This window comes from Hyperoodon ampullatus (genome assembly GCF_949752795.1).
Source record: "Hyperoodon ampullatus genome assembly, chromosome: 7".
Classification (NCBI taxonomy): domain Eukaryota; kingdom Metazoa; phylum Chordata; class Mammalia; order Artiodactyla; family Ziphiidae; genus Hyperoodon; species Hyperoodon ampullatus.
In genome coordinates, this window is record NC_136920.1 from 9,854,003 (window position 1) to 9,878,130 (window position 24,128).

Sequence of the window (24,128 nt, forward strand, 5' to 3'; positions counted from 1 at the left end):
TGGAAGGAGCGCCAGCAGCTCTGAGGCCGGCAGCAGCATCCTTGTGAGTTGCCCAAGTTCACAGGCTTCATGGAACCAAAGCAGACAAAGAAAGATCAAAACTAAAACCTGCAGCCCAAGGGGGTTTGGGAGCTCCTCCGGGTGTGGAGTGTGGGTCCAGTGGACTTGTTGGTCCACAGGACAGCCAGCTCCCAGCACAGTGACATCACCAAAGATGAGCAAGCACACTTTCCTTCTGGTCAGAGTGTCTCCTGCCCGCAAAAGAGGCCTGAGTGAGGGGCGCAGGGGCCATCCAGTTCCATCCAGCCGGGGAGGGCTTGGTGGGGGCCTCACCTTCTCTGTTCCTGCTGTGTTTCAATCCAGGGAGGCCCCCTGCCCTCTCCCCGCAGGGCCACGTCCCAGCCTGGTGGTGTGGGCTGGAATACAGCAGAAGGAATGCGGGGATGTGGTCACCAAAGTCCAGGGGAAAGACCAAAGACACACAGTACGCCCAGGTGTCCTGAGTCCTATTCCTCCTCCAGTGGGGACACCTGCCTCCAGCGGGGACTTCAGGGCAGGGGATACTGTCCGTTTTGAGAGGGGCACAAAGGCGAGTCCCTGGGTGGGAGGGGGCGGCCGGGGCCTGGTCAGATTGGTCCTGAGACTGCAGCAGGGCCCGGCGTCCGGAGGGAGGGCAGGCAGACTGCAGGAGGGACCCTGCGGAAGCCCCCAGCTGGCTCTGCACAGCGCAGCCCGGGCAGCGTCCCGGGTACAGAAGTGACTTGTCCACATGCCGAGGCTGCCCTTCTCCCAGTGCTCCCCCTCAGGTAGCATGATGCTGGGCCAGGCCCGGGGGCTGCCCCCGCACCCTCCTACCAGGCACTGCGGCCCTCAGCCCTGCTCCAGGCTCTCGGTGGGCTGCACCACGCTGTAGCTCCCCTGGCCCAGGGAGAGTTGCCGGCTGAAGAAGGACGTGCTGCGCTTCGGTTTCACCCGCTTGATCTGCTCACCTGTCAGGGAGCAAGAGGGACACACTGAGGGGAGGGGGCCCAGCCCCAGGGGAGCCCCTTCTGGAGCCTGTTCAGGATGAGCTCTCCTCTTCACTCCTGCCGGCTTTGTGAGCCTCAGCCCCACCCCAGCTCTCCCACCAGAGACAGGACACGTGGGGTGGGTGGCTAGCCTCCAAATCAGAGGCCACCAGGGTTTGCATTTGATGCTGGGCCTGCTGTGCTGTCTAAACCTGTTCAAGAAGAGACCAGAGAGGTGTACAAACTTCCAGCTGTAAGTCACAGGGATGTAATTTACAGCATATGGAATATGGTCAATAATATTGTAATAACTCTGTATGGTGACAGATGGTAACTAGACGTATGATCATTTTGCAACATATAAAAATACTAAATCACTGTGTTTGTCAAAATCACTGTATATATCACAATATATAATATATTGTATGTCAACTATAATTCAATTACAAAAATAAAAGAAGAAGGAGAAAAAAAGAACAGACCAAAACCACAAAATACCTATAACATATACTACTGGCTGAAGGTAACCCTCAATGAGATAAAAAGACTTCTTTTTCTTTGGCCTCACTGCGAGGCTTGCAGGATCTTAGTTAGCTGACCAGGGCCCCGGCAGTGGAAGCCTGGAGTCCTAACCACTGGACTGCCAGGTGAGTCCCTAAAAAGACTTCTTAAAAGTTAAAAATTTCGGGCTTCCCTGGTGGTGCAGTGGTTGAGAGTCCGCCTGCTGATGCAGGGGACACGGGTTTGTGCCCCGGTCCGGGAAGATCCCACATGCCGCGGAGCGGCTGGGCCCGTGAGCCATGGCCGCTGAGCCTGCGTGTCCGGAGCCTGTGCTCCGCAACGGGAGAGGCCACAGCAGTGAGAGGCCCGCGTACCGCAAAAAAAAAAAAAAAAAAAAAGTTAAAAATTTTAAGCCAGGTGATCAAGGTTAATATCAACAGTCATAAATCACGTTGATAAGGTACCTTTGATATGATGTAGTAAAAATGGCATGTTACCTCTGTGATCTTCCTCCCCAAAGCCCATAACCCCATCTAATAATGAGAAAATCATAAGAGAAATTCCAATAAAGGGGCATCCTACGATATCCCCGACAAGTACGCCTCAAGACGGTCAAGGTCATCAAAAAACAAGGAAAGTCTGAGTAACTTGTCACAGCCAAGAGGAGCCTAAGGAGACATGATAACCAAATGTAGTGTGGTGTCCTGGATGGGACCCTGGGACTGAAAAAGGACGTTAGGTTAAAACTAAGGACTTTAGTTAATAATACTGCATCATATCGGTTCATTAATTCTAACAAATACACCATATTAACATAAGACGTTAATTTAAAAAATCAAGCAACAAAAGAAAAACAGGCAACAGAAATGAACAGTAACGCATGAAGAAACTGTACGTGATCAAGCATGTAAAAATGATCCCACTTCACCAGCATCCAAACCCCAACTCCAATGAGTTCTCTGCCCCTCAGGATGATAACACCCATCGTGGGTGAGGGTGGGGAAGGCAGGTGCCTCCTTTCCTCCTGGGACGGGTACAGTGGGCACACACTTTGACCCAGCAACCCCATTTCTAGCAATTTATCCTGAGGAAACAGTTCAGGTTCCAGGTAAGGATCTGGCTACAGGTCTGTTGTTTGTAGCAGCTGAGAACTAGAAATGCAGTCAGCCCTCGGACAGTGCCAACCCTCTGCGCAGTTGAAAATCTGAGTATAACTTACAGTTGGCCCTTCACGTACCCGTGGTTCCTCCTTATCCACCGATTCAACCGACCATGGACCGTGCAGTACTACAGTATTTACTACTGAAAAAGACCCGCGTGTAAGTGGATCCGCGCAGCACAAACCGGTGTTGTTCAAGGGTCAACTGTAACTATGATGTCCAACAACAGGGGATGGGGGGGAGGGGCTGAGCTCACTAGGAGAGGAAGACGGCAACTGTGGTAACAAGCGTGTCAGAGAAAAATTATAAATTATTTTGCTTTTTCTGATGATAAAAATGACATGCTTGTAAAAATTTAAATGCCAGAAAGAATCACGAAGAAAAAAAGGAAAGTTACAGCAGCTGATGGAGGCAGAGGGGTCTCTCCCTCCCTGTGCACGTGGATGCTGTCTCGCATGCTAATGAGCACCTAGTACCTAGTACTCGTACCTGATTTTCTCCTAGTACCTGATTTTTTCTACTCAGTGCTATTTTGTGAACATCTTGCCATTTGAAAACCAAAAAAACCCAAAAAACCCCTTTTTATTTTGGAATAATTCTAGACTTACAGAAAAGTTGCAAAGATAATACATAGTTCTTGCATATCCTCATAAGCCTCTCCTGTGTTAGCACGGTCCGACTGTTACCACGGTCCGTGTCACAGCTAAGAACACTGATACAGCTTTATTAACGAAGCTGTAAACCTGTAGATTTCACCTGTTCTTCCACAATGTCCGCTGTCTGTTCTGGGACTCGATCCAAGACACCACAGTGCACTAGGGTACGTATGGCCTCTTTACCAGCTGCACTGATCCCACAGGGTGTGGACCCATCGTTCCTGTGCCCACACCTTTAATAACAAACACCAGTAGTTTCTCGTTTTTCACATCTGGACACGTCTGCGGACGCAGCAGTGAGAAGGGACGGAGAAGGGCTCTTACTGCCGGAGCCCCGGAGGCCTCAGATTCCCTGTCGCAGAGCTCAGACGATAGGACACCTGTGCCCAGCCTGCCTGCCACGCCCCAAGCCAGGTCCTGCCGCTGGAGGCTAACTCACTGGGTCTAGAATTGCTCCCCACCTCCCTACCCTCCAGAGCCCCCCGTGGCGTGCGTGTGCACGCGTGTAGGTACACGTGTACACCGCGAGGGGGTCACTCACCCTCCTCCACGTAGTCGATGGTGGAGAGATGCTGGATCCGACTGCACACCACGCTGCCCTGCCTCCGCAGCTGGGGGCGTTGAGTGGGGGGTGGTGAGGAGCCAGGGGCCAGGGCGGGGCCGGCCGCGGTCTCCTGGGGGGCGGCGGGCTCCGCGGCCTGGCTCAGCTCGATGCAGTACTCGATGAGGCTGCTCATCAGCTCTGCCTGGGGAGGAGAGGGGGCCGGCGTGAGGCCTCGGGGGGAGCCCTGGCCCAGGCCCGCCTCTCCCTACCTGCTGCAGAGCCAGATGAACCGAACCCACAGCCCCCTGCCCTCTGGTCGGGGAGGCAACGAGGAAACCAACACCCTTTACGCAAGGAAGGAAGGGGGGTGTGCTCTGTGGGCCAGGGGCAGGGGAGGCCTCCCGTGTGGGGGGACTTCAGGGGTCAGAGATGGGGTGGGAAAGAAGGAACACTCTAGTTAGGAGGCGCAGGTCGGGAGGGAGGAGGGGGCAGGGCTCTCTGGGCATGTGCGTTTGCTGAGAGAAGAACCCGCAGCCAAGGAGAAGGCGGTGGTGAGGTCACCGGGTGGGGAAGGCGGCTCCCTCTGGGCACGTTCTTCTAAAGTGACGTCTTCTCAACAGACTGGAAACGTTACGCATGTTGACATAAAAGGTGATGTGACCAGATGTCAGCGGGCACGGTCTGGGCACCATATGGCGGGGATGGCAGGGCATCGCAGACCCACAGACAGAAAGCTGCCAGCAGGTGGTGTCTAAGCTTAGGCAGCATGTGTTTATGAAGTGTCACCCCGCTGCAGGCGGCAGGACACAGCAGGGACTGAGGTGGACACATGCTTGCCACGTGTCCTTAGAAGAGAACCCGCTGGGGAGCAGGGTCAGAGGCCAAGGGGGCAGCAGGTGTCCAGCTGCCCGATGAGGTGGTCCAAGGCCTCCCCAGAGCCACACAAGCCGCCCTGCGCAGGGGGAGCAGGAGAGGGAACCGTGCACAGGCGGGTCCGGGCTCCACACAGGCCTCCTCTCCTCCCTGAGGGAACTGCGCTGAGCTGAGAGGGGCGCTGGGCAGCGGGCAGTCAGCCAGTGGGGACAGGTCCTGAGCCCTCTGAGTTTCTCTAACACCGCTTGATGCTCCTGAGGTTCGGGGACGCTGCCATTATACCTCAGACACATCGACAGAATGAAATATCCACTCGGGATAAAACTCAGTGAATTAGAAATGGATGGGAACTTCCTTAATCTGATGACAGGCGTCTATGAAAAACACACAGCTAACACCACACCTACTCAGAGCAAGACTGAATGCTCGGGCTTCCCTGGTGGCGCAGCGGTTAAGAATCCGCCTGCCGATGCAGGGGACACGGGTTCGAGCCCTGGTCCGGGAAGATCCCACATGCCGCGGAGCAACTAAGCCCGTGCGCCACAACTACTGAGCCTGCGCTCTCGAGCTCGCGAACCACAACTATTGAAGCCCATGCGCCACAACTGCTGAGCCTGTGCTCTAGAGCTTGTACGTCACAGCTGCTGAACCCGCGTGCCACAACTACTTAAGCCCGCACGCTTGAAGCCCGTGCTCCCCAACAAGAGAAGCCACCGCAATGAGAAGCCCGCACACCACAACGAAGAGTAACCCCCGCTCACCACAACTAGAGAAAGCCCGCGCACAGCAACAAAGACCCAACACAGCCAAAAATAAATAAATAAATTTATAAAAAAAAAAAAAAAAAAAAGACTGAATGCTTTCCCCTCAAGTCAAGGATGTCTGCTCACACCTACTCACCACCGTAACGGAGGTCCGAGGCAGAGCTATCAGCCAAGACAATTGAGAGGCATACAGACTGGAAAGTTAGAATACAACTGTCCCGGGCTTCCCTGGTGGCACAGTGGTTGAGAACCTGCCTGCCAACGCAGGGGACACGGGTTCGAGCCCTGGCCTGGGAAGATCCCACATGCTGTGGAGCGGCTGAGCCCGTGCGCCACAACTACTGAGTCTGCGCTCTAGAGCCTGAGAGCCACAACTACTGAGCCCACGTGCCATAACTACTGAAGCCCACGCACCCAGAGCCCATGCTCCGCAGCAGGGGAAGCCACCACAATGAGAAGCCCATGCGCTGCAACCAAGAGTAGACCCCACTCGCCGCAACTAGAGAAAGCCCGTGCAGCAGCAGAGACCCAATGCAGCCAAAAATAAATTAATAAAATAAATTTATTAAAAAAAAAAAAAAAAGAATACAACTGTCCCTGTTCATAGACAATGCAACTGTCCACACAGAAAACCACAAAGAATCTGCAAAAAAGATACTAGAAATAGTGAGTGAGTTTAACAGGGTTACAGGATAAAAGGATATATGGTAACAGAATCAGCTGCATTTCTATACACCACAATGAATAACTGGAAATTGAAATTAAAAATAGTACCATCTCTGGTAGCACCAAAAAAGGGGGAGGGGGAGATAAATCTAATAAAAGATGCACAAGACTTGTATGCTGAAAACCATAAAATGTTAGTGAAAGAAATCAAAGACAAATAACTGGAGATATAAAATAACTGGACTGGAAGATTTAAGAACATCTTTTTAAAAGACATTTTTTTAGGAAAAAAATCAAGTTATAGACTGAAAGAAGACATTTGCAAAATATATATCAGATAAGGGACTGGTAGGCAGAATATATAATGAACTCTTACAGCTCAGTAAGAAAACAAATAACCCAATTTAAAAAATGGACAAAGGAAAAAAAAATGGACCAAGGGAATCCTCTTGCACTGTTGGTGGGAATGTAAATTGATACAGCCACTATGGAGAACAGTATGGAGGTTCCTTAAAAAACTACAAATAGAACTACCATACGACCCAGCAATCCCACGACTGGGCATATACCCCGAGAAAACCATAATGCAAAAAGAGTCATGTACCACAATGTTCACTGCAGCCCTATTTACAGTAGCCAGGACATGGAAGCAACCTAAGTGTCCATCAACAGGTGAATGGATAAAGAAGATGTGGCACATATATACAATGGAATATTACTCAGCCATAAAAAGAAACGAAATTGAGTTATTTGTAGTGAAGTGGATGGACCTAGAGTCTGTCATACAGAGTGAAGTAAGTCAGAAAGAGAAAAACAATTACCGTATGCTAACACATATATATGGAATCTAAAAACAACAACAAAAAATTGGTTATGAAGAACCTAGAGGCAGGACAGGAATAAAGATGCAGACGTAGAGAATGGACTTGAGGACACGGGGAGGGGAAGGGTAAGCTGGGACGAAGTGAGAGAGTGGCATGGACATATATACACTACCAAATGTAAAATAGATAGCTAGTGGGAATCAGCCGCATAGCACAGGGAGATCAGCTCAGTGCTTTGTGACCACCTAGAGGGGTGGGATAGGGAGGGTGGGAGCGAGACACAAGAGGGAGGAGATATGGGGATATATGTGTATGTATAGCTGATTCACTTTGTTGTAGAGCAGAAACTGGCACACCATTGTGAAGCAATTATACTCCAACAAAGATGTTTAAAAAAAAAGTAAAAAAAAAAAAAAAAAAGGACAAATGATTTGAACAGACATTCCATCAAAGAAGACCTATGGATAGCAAATGAACACATGGATGGATGATCAACATCATGTCATTATGAAAATGCAAATTAAAACCACAATGACTTATCACTACCATACAGTTATTAGAATGGGAAACAAAAACTGACAACACCAAGTGCTGGGCAAGGATGTGGAGCTACTGGAACTCTCAGACATTGCTGGTGGGATGACAAAATGGTACAGTCACTTTGGAAAACTGTTTGGTAGTTTCTAGTAAAGCTGATCATATGTTTATCATACAATCCAGTAATCCCATTCCTAGGTATTTATGCAAGAGAAATGAAGGCATATGCCCACACAATAGCCTGTACTCAAATGTTTAGAGCAGCTTTATTCACAAAAGCCCCAAACTGGAAACAACCCAGACAAGTGGGTGAAGAGCTGACCTGTAGTGTCAGCTGTTATACCATGAAATGTGGATGAATCTCAGGAGCATGAAGCTTAGTGAAAGAGGCCAGGGTCAAAAGGCTGCATACAGTATATATACTGTAGGGTTGGACCACTATTTGTTTATCTATCTACCAGTTGACAGACATTTATGTTGTTTCCAATTCTTTGGTTATGACAAACAAAGCTGCTATGAATATCTCAGTATAAGTCTTGTGTGGACATATATCTCCATTTCTCCTGGGTAAGTATGATCCATGTGTTTATATGACATTCTGGAGAAAGCTAAACTCTAGGGATAGCTAAGGGAAGCTGTCAAGTAGCAGGTGAAGAGATGAGTCTTAAATCAGAAGCGAAATGTACAAAACAATTTAAATAAAAAAAAGCACAACCCCGAAGAAAAATTGGCAAAAGACCTCAACAAACAGGATATCCAGATGGTGGATACACACATAAAAGATGCTCAACCTCATTAGTGTGTGTGTGTGTGTGTGTGTGTGTTGCCAATTAAAACCACAAGAAGATTTGGGGGTGATGGAAATAATGCCAATTAAAAAATGGGCAAAAGATGTGAATAGACATTTCCCCTCTAGGAAGATACATGGACGACAAATAAGCAGCTCCATAGCTTGCCTGTGGTGGCAGTGGTTACAAGGGTGTGTGAACGTGTTAAAACTCACTCTTACTGTAAATTATACCTCAATAAAGTTGACTAAATAATAAAGGAAAAAAACACAAGGAGATACCCCTCCTCACCCACCAGACTGGCTGAACGTTCAAGATGACAATACTGACTACTGGAGCAGCCAGCATCCAGCCACCGCGGGTGAGCGCCGAGCACAGCGCCTGCCTACGACCCGGCCTGTCAGCTCCTGGGCGCGTACCTGGGTGTGCACGCAGAGGACATGTGCAACACCGACCACGCAGCACTGTCTGCAACAGTCCCGAACTGGAGACCCAAGTGCCCATCCGCTATGGTATGGAAAAGTCAACAGTAACAAATTCACATGTGGGAACACCCGAGAGCCGCATGAAAGACCAAAGCACTGCCGCCTGCAGTGGGGACGAGGACGGAGGTCACAGACACAGGGCTGAGCGCGAGACACCGGGAAGAACAGAACACACTGTGGGAACCCACTGCCCTAAGGCTCAAAACCAGGCAGAACGACTCTGGGGTGACACAAGTCAGGATGCGGAGGTCCCTTGGTGGGGGGCAAGGCTGAGAGGGGCCTCAAGGGGTCTTTCTTAATCTGAAAGGTGTTACATTGGTTTCTTTGGGGAAATTTGTTGAGATTAAGAGTTGGCGGGGGCTTCCCTGGTGGCGCAGTGGTTGAGAATCTGCCTGCTAATGCAGGGGGCGCGGTTTCGAGCCCTGGTCTGGGAGGATCCCACATGCCGTGGAGCAACTAGGCCCGTGAGCCACAATTACTGAGCCTGCGCGTCTGGAGCCTGTGCTCCGCAACAAGAGAGGCCGCGATAGTGAGGAGGCCCGCGCACCGCAATGAGGAGTGGTCCCCGCTTGCCACAACTGGAGAAAGCCCTCGCACAGAAACGAAGACCCAACACAGCCAAAAATATAAATAAATAAATAAATAAGATTCCTATTAAATAAATAAAAAAAAAAAGAGTTGGGGGGCTTCCCTAGTGGCGCAGTGGTTAAGAATCCGCCTGCCTATGCAGGGGACACAGGTTCGAGCCCTGGTCTGGGAAGATCCCACACGCCGAGGAGCAACTAAGCCCGTGCGCCACAACTACTGAGCCTGTGCTCTAGAGCCCGCGAGCCACAACTACTGAGCCCATGTGCCACAACTACTGAAGCCCGCGCGCCTAGAGCCCGTGCTCAACAAGAGAAGCCACCGCAATGAGAAGCCCGCGCACGGCAACGAAGAGTAGCCCCCTCTTGCTGCATCTAAAGAAAGCCTGCGCACAGCAACCAGGACCCAACGCAGCCAAAAATAAATAAATAGATTTATATATTAAAAATAAGAAGAGCTGGGCACTTTTCTGCATGTATATTATAATTCAATAAAATGTTTATTTAAAAAAGAAGTCTACGGAATTCCTTGGCAGTCCAGTGGTTAGGACTCCGCGCTTCCACTGCAGGGGGCATGGGTTTGATCCCTGATCGGGGAACTAAGAGTGATGTAGAAAATATGATGTCATCAGCATAAAGGTTGGGACAGCCGAGTGTTCAAAGACGAGAGAGGGAAGAGCTAGGACAGGGAGAGAAGCCCCTTGCGAGGCCCTGGAAAGGGGGCCCAGCAGGGGAGACCGGGGGAGAAGGGCAGGAGGCGGGAGGGGACTGCAGGGCCCAGGAGAGGAGCCTGCAGGAGCGAGAGCAGGCACCCGGCAGCGGGTGTGGCAGGGCAGAGGCTGCTGGGGTTGGAGCAGTGGGGGCAGCAGTGGGAAGGCAGGCGCAGAGGGAGCAGCGGGAGAAGCCTGGCTGTGGCAAGGACCGAGGGAGCCCGCGCGGGCTGGTCACACAGCACAGGGCAGCCCTCCACCAACCACTGCCCCACCACCTGGCCAGGCCTTCCGAACCCGCAAGGGTGGCTCCCGGTCAGCAGGAGCCGGCCCCCTGGTCCCCAGGCCCTCAGCAGCCCTCTCACCTCCCTGCCACCCAGCCTGGAGCCTCCAATAGTCTGGGACCCCCTAAGCCCACCCTCCCCGACCCCCACCCCCACCCCCGGTGCAGGCAACACCCACCACTACCTGCTTGGAGTAGATCTTGAGGAGCTTATTGACCGGCGTGCCCTCATTGTCCCCGTCGAACTCCAGCCACAGGACAGACTCCTCCTCCTCGGGAGAGGTGTGGTCCCATGACAGCTCCTGAAAGCGCAGGCCCAGCAGGACATGCTGGCCAGCGGGAGACACACAGCTTGGACTCCTCTGGGCAGAGGCCTGCTCCCCTGCCCCGTCCCACGCGGGCATCACCAGGAGGACACACCTGGCCAGGCTATTTACCTCCAAGGCTGAGCCTAAATTCAGGTGTCAGTTTCTCTCAGGAGAAGAAGCCCCGCTTCCATCAGACCCTCAAAGGAGGCTGTGGTCCAGGGAGGGTAAGACCCCCTAAACCACGCACTTCTCATCAGCGGGTCAAGCTCCTGACAGCTGGGGCAGTGACTCGGGGGAAGGAAGGTGGGGAGGGGAGGCCTTCCCCTGCGATCAGCCGGTTAGCATCTCAGCAGGAGGCCGGATCTGGGCCTGGCATATTGGGGCACAGATGCCCAGGAAGGGCTGGGATCCCTCTCTGGGGACAACCAGAAGTCTCCCCCAAACTCCTCTGCTGGCTTAGCAGGGACCCCTGCCCAGGTGCAGAGAGGCCCACAGGGCAGGCTGCCGACACCACCTTCTATGCAGGCAGCCGAGACAACCAGCACCAAATGCGGGAGGCGGGGCAGGATGCAGCCAGCTAGGAGGGCTCCCAGTCGCAGGGCTTCTTTGGAAAACCACCAGCTAGTCTCCAGCCACTGGCCCGGCAGAGCAGCCAGGCCCTACCAGACTCTCTCCACCTGTCTCCAGCTGCAGCCTCCCCCTGTCCCGGCCACCGCCTGCCTAGCAGGCTGAGCAGAAAAGCTGACCCACAGCAGACCCAGGAGAGCCCCCAGGATGACAGTGGAAGCCCCAGGGACATCTGAGAGAAGGAGGCCAGACAGGCCGCCCAGCCTGCTCCCAGGCCAACCAGAAGCCCAAGGGAACCAGGAAGGCCTGGGTAATGAGCCCACTCCCTTCCTCTCCAATGAGGCCCCCACCCCAGGTCCCACCCTGAGGAGCAGCAGGTACCTTCTCTCTGCTGTCAATGACATGCACGCCCTCCAGACTGATGGCCACAGACACTGGCTTTTGCCCGCCCCGGTGCAAAAAGCCCTGGGCTGGCTTGTCAATCTCGCCGTGGAAGAAGGCAGACCTGGGGAGGGAAAGTGGTGTTAGGCTGTCCCCTCCAGCAGTGAGAACAGATGGCCCAGGGTCTGGGTTCACCCACCAGGGAATGCTCTGGCCAGGCCCTGTCCCAGGCACCTGAGAAGCTTAAGCTGTTTGGGTGACCGAAGGTTAAATGGAAACCCACCCCAGGGGAGGGAGAAACTGAGGGGGCGGCGAGAGGGAGGCTTCGCGGAGGTGGTGGCATCTGAGCTGATCAGGCAGGAGGAGGAACTGGGTGGCACAGCGAAAGGTGGGCACTGCAGGCAGAGGGGAGAGCATGAACCCGGGTGTGGGACAGAGCAAGTTACGTTCAGGGAACAGCCAGGAGCCCAAGGGCTCAGGGTCTGGGGGCTGTGGTTGCTGGAGGTTGGGAGAGCCCCGCTGCCCACCGTCCCCCAGGGGCTGCCCAGGCAGGGAAGCAGCTTCAGGACTCGACACCGAGAAAGGGAAAGGGTGCAACAGCCTTAGGACACCCACCCGCTGAGCTGTCCCCCCTCCATCCTGCCCTGCCACGGCCTCTTCCTCTCCTCTGGCTGCCCTGGGCCTTTGCCCACACGCCCCCTCACCCCTGGCTAAGCCAGAGCCCCAGTTAAATCCTGCAGCCCCGGGCTTCTCTGGTGGTGCAGTGGCTAAGAATCTGCCTGCCAACGCAGGGGACACAGGTTCGAGCCCTGGTCCAGGAAGATCCCACATGCCGCCGAGCAACAAAGCCCGTGCACCGCAACTACTGAGCCTGCGCTCTAGAGCCCGCGCGCCACAACTACTGAGCCCGCGTGCTGCAACTATTGAAGCCCACGTGCCTAGAGCCTGTGCTCCGCGACAAGAGAAACCACTGCAATGAGAAGCCCGCGCACCACAACGAAGAGCAGCCCACGCTCACTGCAACTGGAGAAAGCCTGCACACAGCAACGAAGACCCAACCCAGCCAAAAATAATTAAAAAATAAAACAAATTTATAAAAAAAAAAAAAAATCCTGCAGCCCCGAGGACAGGACTGGAGACAAGCACGCTCTACCTTCAGTTCCAAGAGCAGCCCCGAGCACGGCCCGGTGCTCCCACTCCAGGAAGACTCCCACAGGCTTGGTTCAGGGCTGGGACTCCTAATCTGCTGAGGAAACTGAAGCAACCCAAAGAGCGGCCACTTGCCCGCTAAAGCTAAAGACCTTTTGCCGCCCCACGCCCACACTGCTGCTCCGCCTCTGGGCCCCATCTCACAGCACAGCTCCTGAGGAGCTGGTTACACTCACTGATTCTTTTTCTCATTGTCCTCCACCTACTGCTTCCCCCAAGATGCTGGAGCCAAGGTCAACTATCAGCCACTGGGGACCTGTTGAACTTGACCTTGAAGCAGCAGCACCTGAGGCTCGGTCACTCCCTCCTCCTCAACATCTCCTTTCGCGGGGCTGGTGTAGACCCTCCCGCTTTGCTGGCCGGGCTCCTTCTCTGCCTGGTCCACACTCACTTCCTGGGGCTCCTGGTTTCAAACAGCACCTGCACGCTGATGACTCACCCATTACCCAAGTCTAGACTCAGAAACCCAAATGCCCGCTAGGATCGCCACCTGGGTCGCTGGAGAGCGTCTCAAAATCAACACATCCAAGGACAAGCCCCCAACCTTCCCTGACCTGCCCCCCACCACACACCATCCTGTCTCAGCTGATGACAACGCCACCCTGCAGCTGCTCAGGCGGAAACCCGGAGTCCTCTCTGCCTGCTCTCCTTCACCTCCTGTACTGCATGCACATCTTGCAAGTTCCTTCAACTCCACCCTCAAGGTCTCTGGAATCTGGCCGTGTCTCCCCTCCTGCGGTAACACCATGCGGCCTGAGCCACAGTACCCTGTGGAGTATGGTCACTGTCCTCACGGGCCATCCTGCTGCTCCCTTGCCCCCCTGTTCTCTGCTTCTACTGCTCGCTGTCTCTCTCGCCACTAGCACGGCCTCTTCACAGGCAGGGACGGCGGTCTCTTTTGTTTACTAAGGTGTCTCCAGCACCCAGAGGGTGCTGGCGCACAGCAGGCACACAAGAGCTATTGGCTAAACGTGCCTGCATGAATGAGAGCTGGCTGAGGGGGAGGTGGGCAGGTCCATGGACCACGTGGCTGCGGCAGGAGGAAGGAGAGGACCTGTCCAGTGTCCTAGCCCGTGATGGGGAAGGGGGAGGACGAGTGTCCAGCCTGGGACCCGTAGGGCCCAAGGTGCTGGTATCCGGACACACCTCGCGTGAAGACAGAGCTCAGCGGGAACGGAGATGGGCTCACGGGCCGCGAGGGAGGGACAGTGGGCCTGGGGCTGTGGCCACGGCCAGGGAGCCGCTCACCCGTAGAAGGGCAGCTCGTGGCACTTGAGGAGGTAGGCACGGTAGTGGGGGCTGAGGGAGGCCTCGTGCCCGCTCTCGCTGCCGGCCACCTCCTTCACCCTGCGGTAGGCGTTCAGCAGGCCCTGCTCGCCAGTTCCGGCCTTGGTCCCAAGGCCCCGGAGGGCAGCGAAGAGCCCATGGCCCCGCTTACAGAGGTGGGCAGGGAGGAAGGAGTCCAGCTTCTCCCTGTGGAGGAAGGAAAACGGGGCCCGGCATGAGGACGGCTCCATGCCTGCGGGCTGGGGAGGCGCCGAGGTTCCCAGGGCGTGGGGAGGGCAGGGTGCGCCCTGCACACGGACCCCCAGAGAGCCCAGTGCCGAGATCCCTGCAGCATGAGAGGCCTGAAGAAGTCAGGAGACCGGGATGAGAGCTGAAACCAGGCCCACCCCAGAAGCAGACTGTGGCCAGAGGAAGGTTTCGATTTCTAAACTGGTGATTTTACAACCAAGAAATGGTCCAAGTGACCTAGAGCTATGAATGTTCTGTTCTGCCAAATAGGGAGGTAAAAAAGACCACCAACCTACAACTCATCAGCACAGGTTCACGAAGGAAAGGGCGTTTTCAATCACACACACCGAGTCGGGAAGCATCCTGGTGTGACCGCACTGTTTTTCCCCCTCAGGCAGCCCCCTGACTCTGGCCAGGCACTGGCCCTTCCAGGTGGACTGCAGCCGGGGCCCAGCCTACGAGCAGTGAGCGCCTTCTCCAAGCCTACGTCTCCACGTTTAAATAAGGACACGGATCCCTACTCACATGGACGGGCACCGGCATGTGCCTGGCAGGTGGTGGGTGCCAAACAAATATGGCCGAGGTTGTCAGTGTCACCGAAGAGGGGAGAGGTCCCCGCAGGGGCTTCTGGAGGACCAACACCCCAGGCCATGGGAAAGGATGGCTGGCCCTGCAGCAGGGCTGACGCAAGGAAGGACCCTGATGCCCGGAGAGGCCCAACTGCAGGGCGGCACGAGGAGGGACATCCAGGGGGCTGCCCCCACTTCTCAGGGCTGCCGTAGGCACCTTCATCATCTGTCCCCCAACATCCCTGCTTCCAGCCACAGCGCCCACTCATCATTGGAAATCCCGCCTTCCCACTCTCAGTCCACAGCGTCTGTGCAGGCTCATGGCAGGTCCTAAGGGAAGATCTGGGCCTCAGCCAATCAGCACTCTGGCCACTCTGTCTCCTTTGGGTGGACCTGGGCCCAGTCACCAGATGAGTCTTAGGACTCTGGTCACGTGAGGGACGAGGTCTCTCCTTGCCAACGTGCAACTATTGTGGCCACCTGGGCACCACGAGGCAAGAGCCTGTCTGACTGAGAGCTGGCCCAGAGGACACAGGGCTGGGCGAGGAGAGTGAGGACAGGGTCTGGGGTTGGGGGTACCCAACCGGAGCCCCTGCACCTCAGTCACCCCAGATCCGTCCATTTCTTGACAAAGTCCCTCAAGTCCAAATAGTCAGCTGGATTCGCTGTCACTTGCAATAGGACCAGACATGCCCATCACGAGAGCCAGGATTTCTAAGGCTGCCAGCCTCCAGCCAGCTCAGCTGGGATCACTCAGGCTCCACTGAGCCCAGGGTGGCCCCTGCTGGGCCCCGACACAGGGCCTGTGCATCCTCCCCCCTCAACACAACTGTACCCTGAAGGGCTGGTGTGGGTCAGAGCCCTGGGTCTAGGACAGGCTGTGTTCAAAGTTCATCTTCAAGGCTTCCCTGGTGGCGCAGTGGTTAAGAATCCACCTGCCAATGCAGGGGACACGGGTTCGAGCCCTAGTCCGGGAAGATCCCACGTGCCGCGGAGCAGCTGAGCCCGTGTGCCACAACTACTGAGCCTGTGCTCTAGAGCCCACGAGCCACAACTACTGAGCCCATGCGCCACAACTACTGAAGCCCGCGCACCTTATAGCCAGCGCTCCGCAGCAAGAGAAGCCACCACAATGAGAAGCCCGTGCACCGCAAGGAAGAGTAGCCCCCGCTTGCCACAAGTAGAGAAAGCCTGCGTGCAGCAACGAAGACCCAATGTAGCCAAAAATAAATAAAATAAATAAAATTTTTTTTTAAATTAAAAAAAAAAAGACTACATAACTGTTACCAGTTGAAAAAAAAAAAAAAGTTCGTCTTCTTTGGAAATATCTCTAAACCTCAAGATCATTGTCCGGAGGTCAGAGACAGCCTGGTCTGCTTCCAGGGTGACTCAATCGTCACGACCCCAGGCCCTGCCAATTCACACAGCAAAGAGCACGGCTTCTAGAGATACAGGTAGGAAGCACAGAGCCGGCATACTGGAGCATCCAGAAATGGGGCCTCGTCCCTGCAGTTCGAGACTAAGTGAGACTGTCACTGACAACTGGGACCCAGTATTTGGCCACTCCCTGGCTGCGACCCCCAAAAAGAACAAGCCCAACTCCCCCTGACCTCACACGGAGGCCGGGCTCCACCCTCACACACCCCTAGGGGTCCTCTCACGGACGTCACTTACCCCGTCTCCCACTGCCCAGGCCCCTCAGCCCAGAGCAGACCAGGAAAAGGAGGTTCGGAGAGGTGGGGTGACTCACCCAAGGTCACACAGCATCAGGGCCTCCTGACTCCAGGACCTGGCAAGACCACTTGTAACCAGGATTCCGAGGTCACCCTCCCCACCTCGGGGCCCTGCCTCAGGTCACGGTGGCCCTCACCTCAGGGCACAGGCAGTGGGCTGGCCAGGCTGGTAGGGCCCGAGCTGCACGCGGCACACCAGGGCGCCCAGGGCCTCGCAGTCCTCCACGTCGCATGGGTACCGAGCGGCCAGCACGTTGCCCTTGGCCTCCTCGTAGAGCAGCCGCAGGACCTCCTTGTCGTGGATCTGCAGGCCGGTGTGGCAGGGAAGGGTGGCTCAGCTGGGAGGGGCACCAGTGTCCAGGGGTTAGGACAAGGGGAGGCTGGACACAGGACACCAGACCTGGGTGGTACCGCCTGGGAATCCCTGCCTCACCTGGAGCTCCCGCCGTTTGGGGAAGAACACGTTCCTCCGGAACTGCAGGGAAGGCTCATCTGGGGAGAGAGGAGGGGGTCACCGGCCGGCCGCCCCATGCAGCCAGCTCTGCCCTCTCCCCGACTGGCCCAGTCTCCAGTCCCCAAGCCTCGTCCACCACCACTCAGAAAACCCCCGGGGCTGTCCAGAGATGGGGGCGTGGCTTATCTCAAGCTGCTCACTGTCCCCCCAGCCCACCCCTCCTGGGCTCCTCTTAGGGATCCCTCCCTCCTCTCGGGGAGATGCCGGCCCTGCCTCTCAGCCAGGGCAGCTCCACCTGCCAGTGGAGGGCTGGCTGGGCCCGGGGTCCATGCTCCAGACCCCGGTGGGCCTGAGACAGAGATGCACAGGCAGCAGCACTGACCCATGGCCACGTCATCGTCCGGAGCGTCGGTGAATCGCAGCAGCAGTTCCTGCCACTGGCGGCCTAGCTTGTAGGGCTGGTGCTTGGGCTTCAGCTGCACCTCTGCAGGATGAGAGGGGAAGCGGCCATGAAGCCCTGACCAGCGCGACTGCCACCCACTAACAACAACAATGCACCGATGACGCAGTCATGACCAATATTAACTGAAGTAGGTACAAAGTGTCCAGAACCATTTCAAGTGGTTAAAGGCAACTGCCCTGCAATAACCCTCCCCGCATTTCATCCAATGAAAATGAGGCTCAGAGAAGTTAAGGTGCTTGTCCAAAGTCACACAACAGGGACTTCCCTGGCAGTCCAGCGGTTAAGACTCCGCGCTTCCACTGCAGGGGGCGCGGGTTAGATCCCTGGTCTGGGAATTAAGATCCCGCGTGCCCCACGGCTCAGCCAAAGAAACAAACAAACAAAAACCCAAACAAACAAAAAAACAAGCCACACAGCAAGTGAGAGGGGGTCAGGTTCCAGGCAGAGTCAGTCTCTGACTGTTCCCTACGGTGGCCAGGATGGGCTGGAGCCGAGAGGTTGTGGCAGACGGAAGGTGCTGGGGCCGTGAGGAAGCAGAGCCCAAAGCTGGTAACTGAGGCCCAAAGGCCCAAGGAGTTGTTCTCCCCTGCTCCCGGCCCTGCCTGGGCCTCTCCCCGGCCAGCCTCCACCCCAGCAACTCCCCCAGGGGCTCCGGGCTCCAGCTGATCTTCCATCCTGCAAGCTCCCTGCCTCAACGCCATGCCACCCAGCTGCCGCCAGAATCAGTGGCCCCACCAGGAAGCACTCCTGGCAACTTGCTCCTGGCAAGCCTTCCCAGCACACTTTAGACCGTGAGTCCCCAGAGGGCAGGGACACTTTCACTCCTGTTCCCCACGGGACCCCTAGCATCTAGCTCTCCGCCCAGCACGAGATTGTGGGCGGGTTGCTCTGCACATACTTGCGAGACGAATGAGGTAACTAGCTAGCTGGGACCCCGGCACACTGTCCACGGTCCCCAGCCAGCCTCACCCCATGAGCCCCAGCAGCTCAGAGGACTCCCATTATCAGAAGAGGACTGCGCTGACCCTGCCGTCCCACGCTTCCAGATGGGGCCTTCCTGCCTGGAGGCTGTCACCCCAACGAGACTGACAGTCCCTGGAGCCCTGTTCCATGCAGAGTGACAATGGCATGGAGAAGGTCAAACCCTCCCAAACATCCAGCTTGAAGGGCGGCTCCGGCAGACGGCACCCCGTCCCTGGGGCATATGTCACCCACTCCGGGCGTGGCACGGGACCAAGAGCTCTGAGGGCCCGAGTCAAAGCTGAAGTGGCCTTTCAGCCTTCCTGAACCCAGCCTGGGAACAAAGTGGGCGCTGATTCCGTGCTGGGGCCTCTGGGATGGGGCGGTGCCCCAGGGTGACCCACGGGCCACACAGGCAGCCCATTCATGTTCTGGTGAAGGGGGGAGCAGGAATGCGATGACGAGGGAGTGGGGGAGGAAATAAGCTTCCCCACTGCAGGCACAGGGAGCCCGAGGCAGGGCACAGGCCCCATGAAACCACCCCCAGCTTTCCAGAGACATAAGCCAAGGGGCCCGCGGTCCTGACCAACAGCCAGAAGGGTGAAGGAGGGGCAGCTGAGCTGGGTGGGGAGCGGCGGAAAGAGACCGATCAGCAGGAAGAGGGTGGGCGAGAGCAGCAGCTGGGCAGGAAGCTCCCACTAGAGGGTGGGGGTGGGGAGACAGGCACTCCCTCTCCTACCAAGCAGGCATACCCTCCCTCCAGGGCACAGGCACAAACTCCTAGGGGCCCAGGGACCAGTCACACCCTTCTTGCCCCTGTTCCTCTACAAGGGAGGAGAATGAGTGCAGAAAACATGCCTGGTCCCGGCACCAGCTGGGGCATCCTCTCCTGGCCCCTCTCCTGACCAAGCCAGCAGGCTAGCAGCCCTATTCTGAGGCCCCAGGGAGCTCCCCGTTCCCCCTACCTCAAGTACCCCAGGCCTGCGGGCTGGAGGGCTCCCACTGCCCTCACTCCCACTCCACCCGCCCGCCTTGGGATCTCAGCCTGAAAGGGCAGGACAGGGTGATCACGGGCCAGCAACCAGGCAGGGCTGGAGGCCCCCTGCAGAGAAGCTGGGTTCCCACTCATCCTCCCCACCCTCAGGAAAAATCCCATCTTCAGGGGTCGCTGCTTCCTGGGCCGGGTCCCACCTTCCTCCCTGCCTCCACGGAGCAGGATGTAGCTCAAGGAGGCTGGCTGGGGGCCACCCAGGCTTCCATTCTGATCTTGGTCCCACCACTCACTGGTCCCACGGCTCCAAACCTCAATTCTTCATCTGCGTGACCAGGCTGGGCCATGAGGATAAGGTGAAACTCTGCTTGCAAAATGCCAGCTCAGGCTGTGGCACAGACCACGTGCTTGGTGAACATGCGCCCCCCTCCCTCCCTGTCCGCCGCCCCCACTCCTCCTGATGTGCAGGCTCCAGCAGCACTGAGGCTGAGGGGTAGGCTTGGACCCTCCTCTGCCTCCAGCACAAAGAAAGGAGAGGCGGGGGCAGAGGAGCCAGGCCACCTCTCAGGGCTCTGGGTCCTGAAAGCCATGGCCAGCTCCAGGACACAAACAAGTCCCACCTTCCCCTGATGTATAGCGGCCAGAGGTTCCAGAAGCTGCCCCTTCCTTCCCCACTGGTCAGCGCCCTTCCAGCCCTTCCCCCTGGGCTTCTCACTGCCAAGTCTTACCTAGCAGAGGGGAGACAAGCCAGAGCGCAAAGGCATCCAGGGCAACATCCGGGAGCTGCAGGACCTCACGGACGGCCTGATGCAGCTCGTGGGCAGTGACCGAGGGCAGGTTCTCCACGGCCAGGGGCACCATTGTGTCATCCGCCAGGTACACCAGCACGTCGGCTGCTGCAATGGAGGCCAGGCAGTGTCAGATGGGCCCACTGCCCAGGCATGCCAACCAGGCACCCTCCACTCCCCGCTCTGGGGCTGCAGCCCCCACCCTGCACCCCTTGGGGTGACCAAGGCTACATTCCAGAGGCAGAGCCCCAGCATCCCCTAAGGACCCCGTGAAGAGTGCTGTCTGTTAGGACTTACTGAAGACCCTCAAACCACCCAGAAACCCAGCAATTCCAGCCCAGGGACCAGCCTAGACCCACCCTAACCCCCAGAAGTTCAAATTAGGGCTGGCTGCTGCACCCACACACACTCCCCTGGCAGCCCCAAGGACTCTGGTGTGCTTCTCCCCCGAAGGAGAACATTCTACAGGTGGGACTGAGGCAGAGATAGATTGAACCCATCCTGAGGTTACCGTAGTTAGTAAATCAAGCAGGGAGGGAGAGAGCTATTATCCTTAAGCAAATCACTATCTCCCTCTGGCCCAAGCTAACATGGGGACAGAGGATTCTCAAGGCCACCCCAGGGTAAAGCCAGTTCCAGGGCTCAGCTTCCTTAGGACCCTGTAAGACTCAGGACTCAACATGATGGCCTTTCAGTGTTAAACAGAACTACAATCCAAAAAGTTGAGTGTTCCCTTGTGACAGCCTGTGGGATGCCTAATTGGAGCCTGGAGCCAAAAGGAGACCCTTGAAAGAGCAGCCAGATTCAAATCTCCATCACTGGAACCACAGGTACCATGAAGAAGCACTCAGCTTCGAGGCCAATATACTCGGGTTCCAATCCTGCCTGGCCTCTGGCTAGTTGACTGATTTCAGTAAGTCAGTGTGTCAAATACCTCAGGTGCAAAGTACAGCTAATACCATCCCTCCCCCCGCCACACACAGCTTCTGTGAATCAAATAAGATGAAGCCTGTGAAATGCAAAGGTACAGTTTATTACTAACACAAATGAAGGTGCTTTTTGGACCCCCAGTCTGTCCTGCTCTAACAGCTACTCCCTTGAGGGATCATAAAATAATGTCCAGGAGGCTGAAATTCAAAGGGAAATCTGGGACAGTGAAGGCTCCAGTATCCTGTCACTTAACCTCTCTAGGGCCCAATTTCCTTCCTATAAAATGTAGATAATGATCTCTGCTTTCAAAAGGCTATTTACCAAACAAAGAAAGTGAATGTGTCATTTTTCATTCATGAGATTTCGTTTGAATTTCATGGCTATCTAAGATTTTACAAGTGAAGAAATATTCAAGAAGGGTACCCAACTCAGCCAGTAGCCTAGTGACAGAGCCCAGGTCCCCGGACTGACTTGTCACTTTTCCACACCTCAACAGACCTTATTTGTTAATTAATAAATAAGATTCTCTTCACTGAAAGAGATGACAAGCCAGGGCCACTTCCTCAGGGCTGGGGCCCTAGGAGGGTACAGCGGGGAGAAGACTGGGGACAGGGACCCACCTCGCGCTCCCACGGAGGACACGCTGCTTCGATGGGACCGATCAGCGGGGCCGGGTTGCCCAGCATTGCCTTCTGTCCCGTCCATCTGCGGAGGGAAAGAGAAAAAGCAGCTACTGGAGAGTCCGGAGCCCTTCAAGCTCTCACTGAGTAAGGAAGGGGTCCCGAACTGATCTACGAAGGTGAACAACCAGGGCTGGAGGCACTGGTGTGCTGACTAGCGGGGTGAGGGGTGGGAGTCCCCAGCCAACTGGAGGCCGGGGCAGGTGGAAGGGGTCGGGGCCGTGGTGGTCAGAAGACGGGTCAAGTTCGGTTCGCCGGGGTGCCCAGGCACGGCACGGCGCACCCCTGTCCGGGGCGGGGGCCCGTGCAGGGCGTCGCCGCTCTCTCACCTCGTAGGGACGCAGCGCCCGCCGCCTCAGTCCAGGTTCCTGCCCTGACCCCGGCCGCCAGCTGCGGCCCCGGCCTCACCGCCCGCCGGCACTTTGAATCCCACTTCGGCTCCAGCTCCCGGGGCTGCTACGCGGAAGCAGAGGCGGAGGAAGCGCCGCACACAGCCCCGCCTCTCCGGCCCGCAGGAGCCAATCGGAGCTCGGGGCCGCCGCGCACGCGCCCTGCCTGCCGCCCACGCGCTCCCGCCTTTAGGCCGCTCGCGCCTATCCCGGCCTCACGCCTCCAGCTTCTTGTGGCTGCGTTGCGAAACTAGCTGGCCACCTACGCGAGTGACTGGGGCGCCAGTGGCCCACACAAACAAGGGTCCCGTCTGTTGGCCGGTAACAGGGTGTGGCCAAGGTTCAAGGAAATCGGGAATGGGGGCGCGAGCTCTGGTGCTCAAACGCGTGTGACTTTGGGCCGGTCCCCTCACCTGTAAAAGGGAGATGCTTCGTGGGTGCGTATCATGGAGCCACACTGTGCTGGGCGTTGGGTAAAGGTGACGCAAGCCGCCGCCTGTACTGCAGCGCCTCGAGGCCGTGAGGGGTGGTGATAGGCTCTCCGCGGTGGTCAGGGGACAGGGTCCCTGTTCCGGCTCATCCTGGACAAGACCCTTCGCCTCCGGGCCTCAGTTCCCTCCTCTGTAAAATGAAGAGGTTGTACTTGATGACCTCCAGAGATCCTCAAATTACATGTCAGAAATCCAGGCTGGGCACACCTGTTATTCCAGGGAGCAGTCACATGAGCCTTCACTATCTTGGACACACAGCCTGGGACACCTTGCGTCATTCGCAGGCTGGGAGAGGCATTGGGGCCCCGAAGAAGCAGGTGTAAATCCACTTATCCCCAGGGTCATGTCACTAACATGTATGTCCTGGTAAAGCCAGTATGTGTGTGCCTGAGGTGTAGAGGTGCCTCAGAGAAAAACAGGTCCATACGGCACCTTCCTAAGCCAGAGTAGCCAGAGGTTGTTCGAAGTGACAACAGTGGGCTGGGGGATCAGGAGGGTGGGGGGTGGGGGGGAGGTAGAGGGCTCGCCCTGCCCTGATTCCAGCGCACTGGAAGGCAGCTCCAGCTCCTAACCCAGTCCAAGTTTCCTCAGTATTTGAAACAGCTCTTTGCCTGACCTGCGGGACCCACACTGCCCCCCAGTTGGCCCATTACATCATGTCTTCCTTCCCAGCATGACCTGAGGACTCGAGGAAGCTCAGACGTGAGCAGTGGGAATCGGTATCTCCCTCCAGGTTCTCAGCTCTGGGACGGGCCACGGTGGCTTGGTGGCCTCCCTAAACCAACTGGACTGAAGTGTGAACACAGTTCAGTGTGCTGAGTGCTTACTGGGTGTGTGGCCTGGGCTGGGGCAGGGGATGGAGGCCTGGGTGAGACGTGGCCCCTGCCCTCAGGGGTTTCACTGGGGAGTGTGGAGGGAGAGAGGAGAGGGAAAGAAGCCCAGGAGAGATGCATGTTTATTTATTTAATTAAATATTTATTTATTTGGCTTTGCCGTGAGGCATGCGGGATCTAGTTCCTTGACCAGGGATGCAACGAGGGCCCCCTGCATTGGGAGTGTGGAGTCTTAAGCACTGGACCACCAGGGAAGTCCCGAGAGATGCATGTTGAAAGCTACATAAGATGACAGAATTGCCTTAAGAGCTATAAAATGTCACAAACAGGAAGAGCAGCATCCTCAGTTCCTGAGCACCTGCTGTATGCTGGGCCCTTTCCCGTGTGTTTCCTCATGTCATCCTCATGGACCTTGGGAGTGGAGATGAGAACAATAGTAGCTGCCATGGGACTTCCCTGGTGGCGAAGTGGTTGAGAGTCCGCCT

General features: G+C 56.1%; 1 protein-coding gene across 1 annotated transcript; it reads right to left on the bottom strand.

Annotated features, from left to right (window-relative positions):
- Nucleotides 1-251: 251 nt before the first annotated feature.
- FRMD8 (FERM domain containing 8) lies at nucleotides 252-22,377 on the bottom strand. Its single transcript, XM_079708355.1, has 12 exons — nucleotides 22,260-22,377; nucleotides 21,871-21,955; nucleotides 20,261-20,428; nucleotides 17,501-17,602; nucleotides 17,098-17,156; nucleotides 16,802-16,968; nucleotides 14,096-14,320; nucleotides 11,639-11,762; nucleotides 10,568-10,711; nucleotides 3,866-4,070; nucleotides 856-989; nucleotides 252-416 (listed from the first exon to the last, which is right to left on the bottom strand). The coding sequence occupies exons 2-11, from the start codon at nucleotides 21,953-21,955 to the stop codon at nucleotides 871-873; spliced, it is 1,398 nt and encodes a 465-aa protein (XP_079564481.1). The 5' UTR covers nucleotides 22,260-22,377; the 3' UTR covers nucleotides 252-416; nucleotides 856-870.
- Nucleotides 22,378-24,128: the final 1,751 nt, after the last annotated feature.

Coding starts and splice junctions, on each gene's coding strand:
- FRMD8 (XM_079708355.1), bottom strand. CDS start 21,955: ATGGACGGGACAGAAGGCAATGCTGGGCAACCCGGCCCCGCTGATCGG. Junction 14,321..16,801: donor CCCACTGCCTGTGCCCTGAG/GTGAGGGCCACC, acceptor CTTCCTCCACAG/GGAGAAGCTGGACTCCTTCC. Junction 990..3,865: donor CATCGACTACGTGGAGGAGG/GTGAGTGACCCC, acceptor GCTCCCTGACAG/GTGAGCAGATCAAGCGGGTG.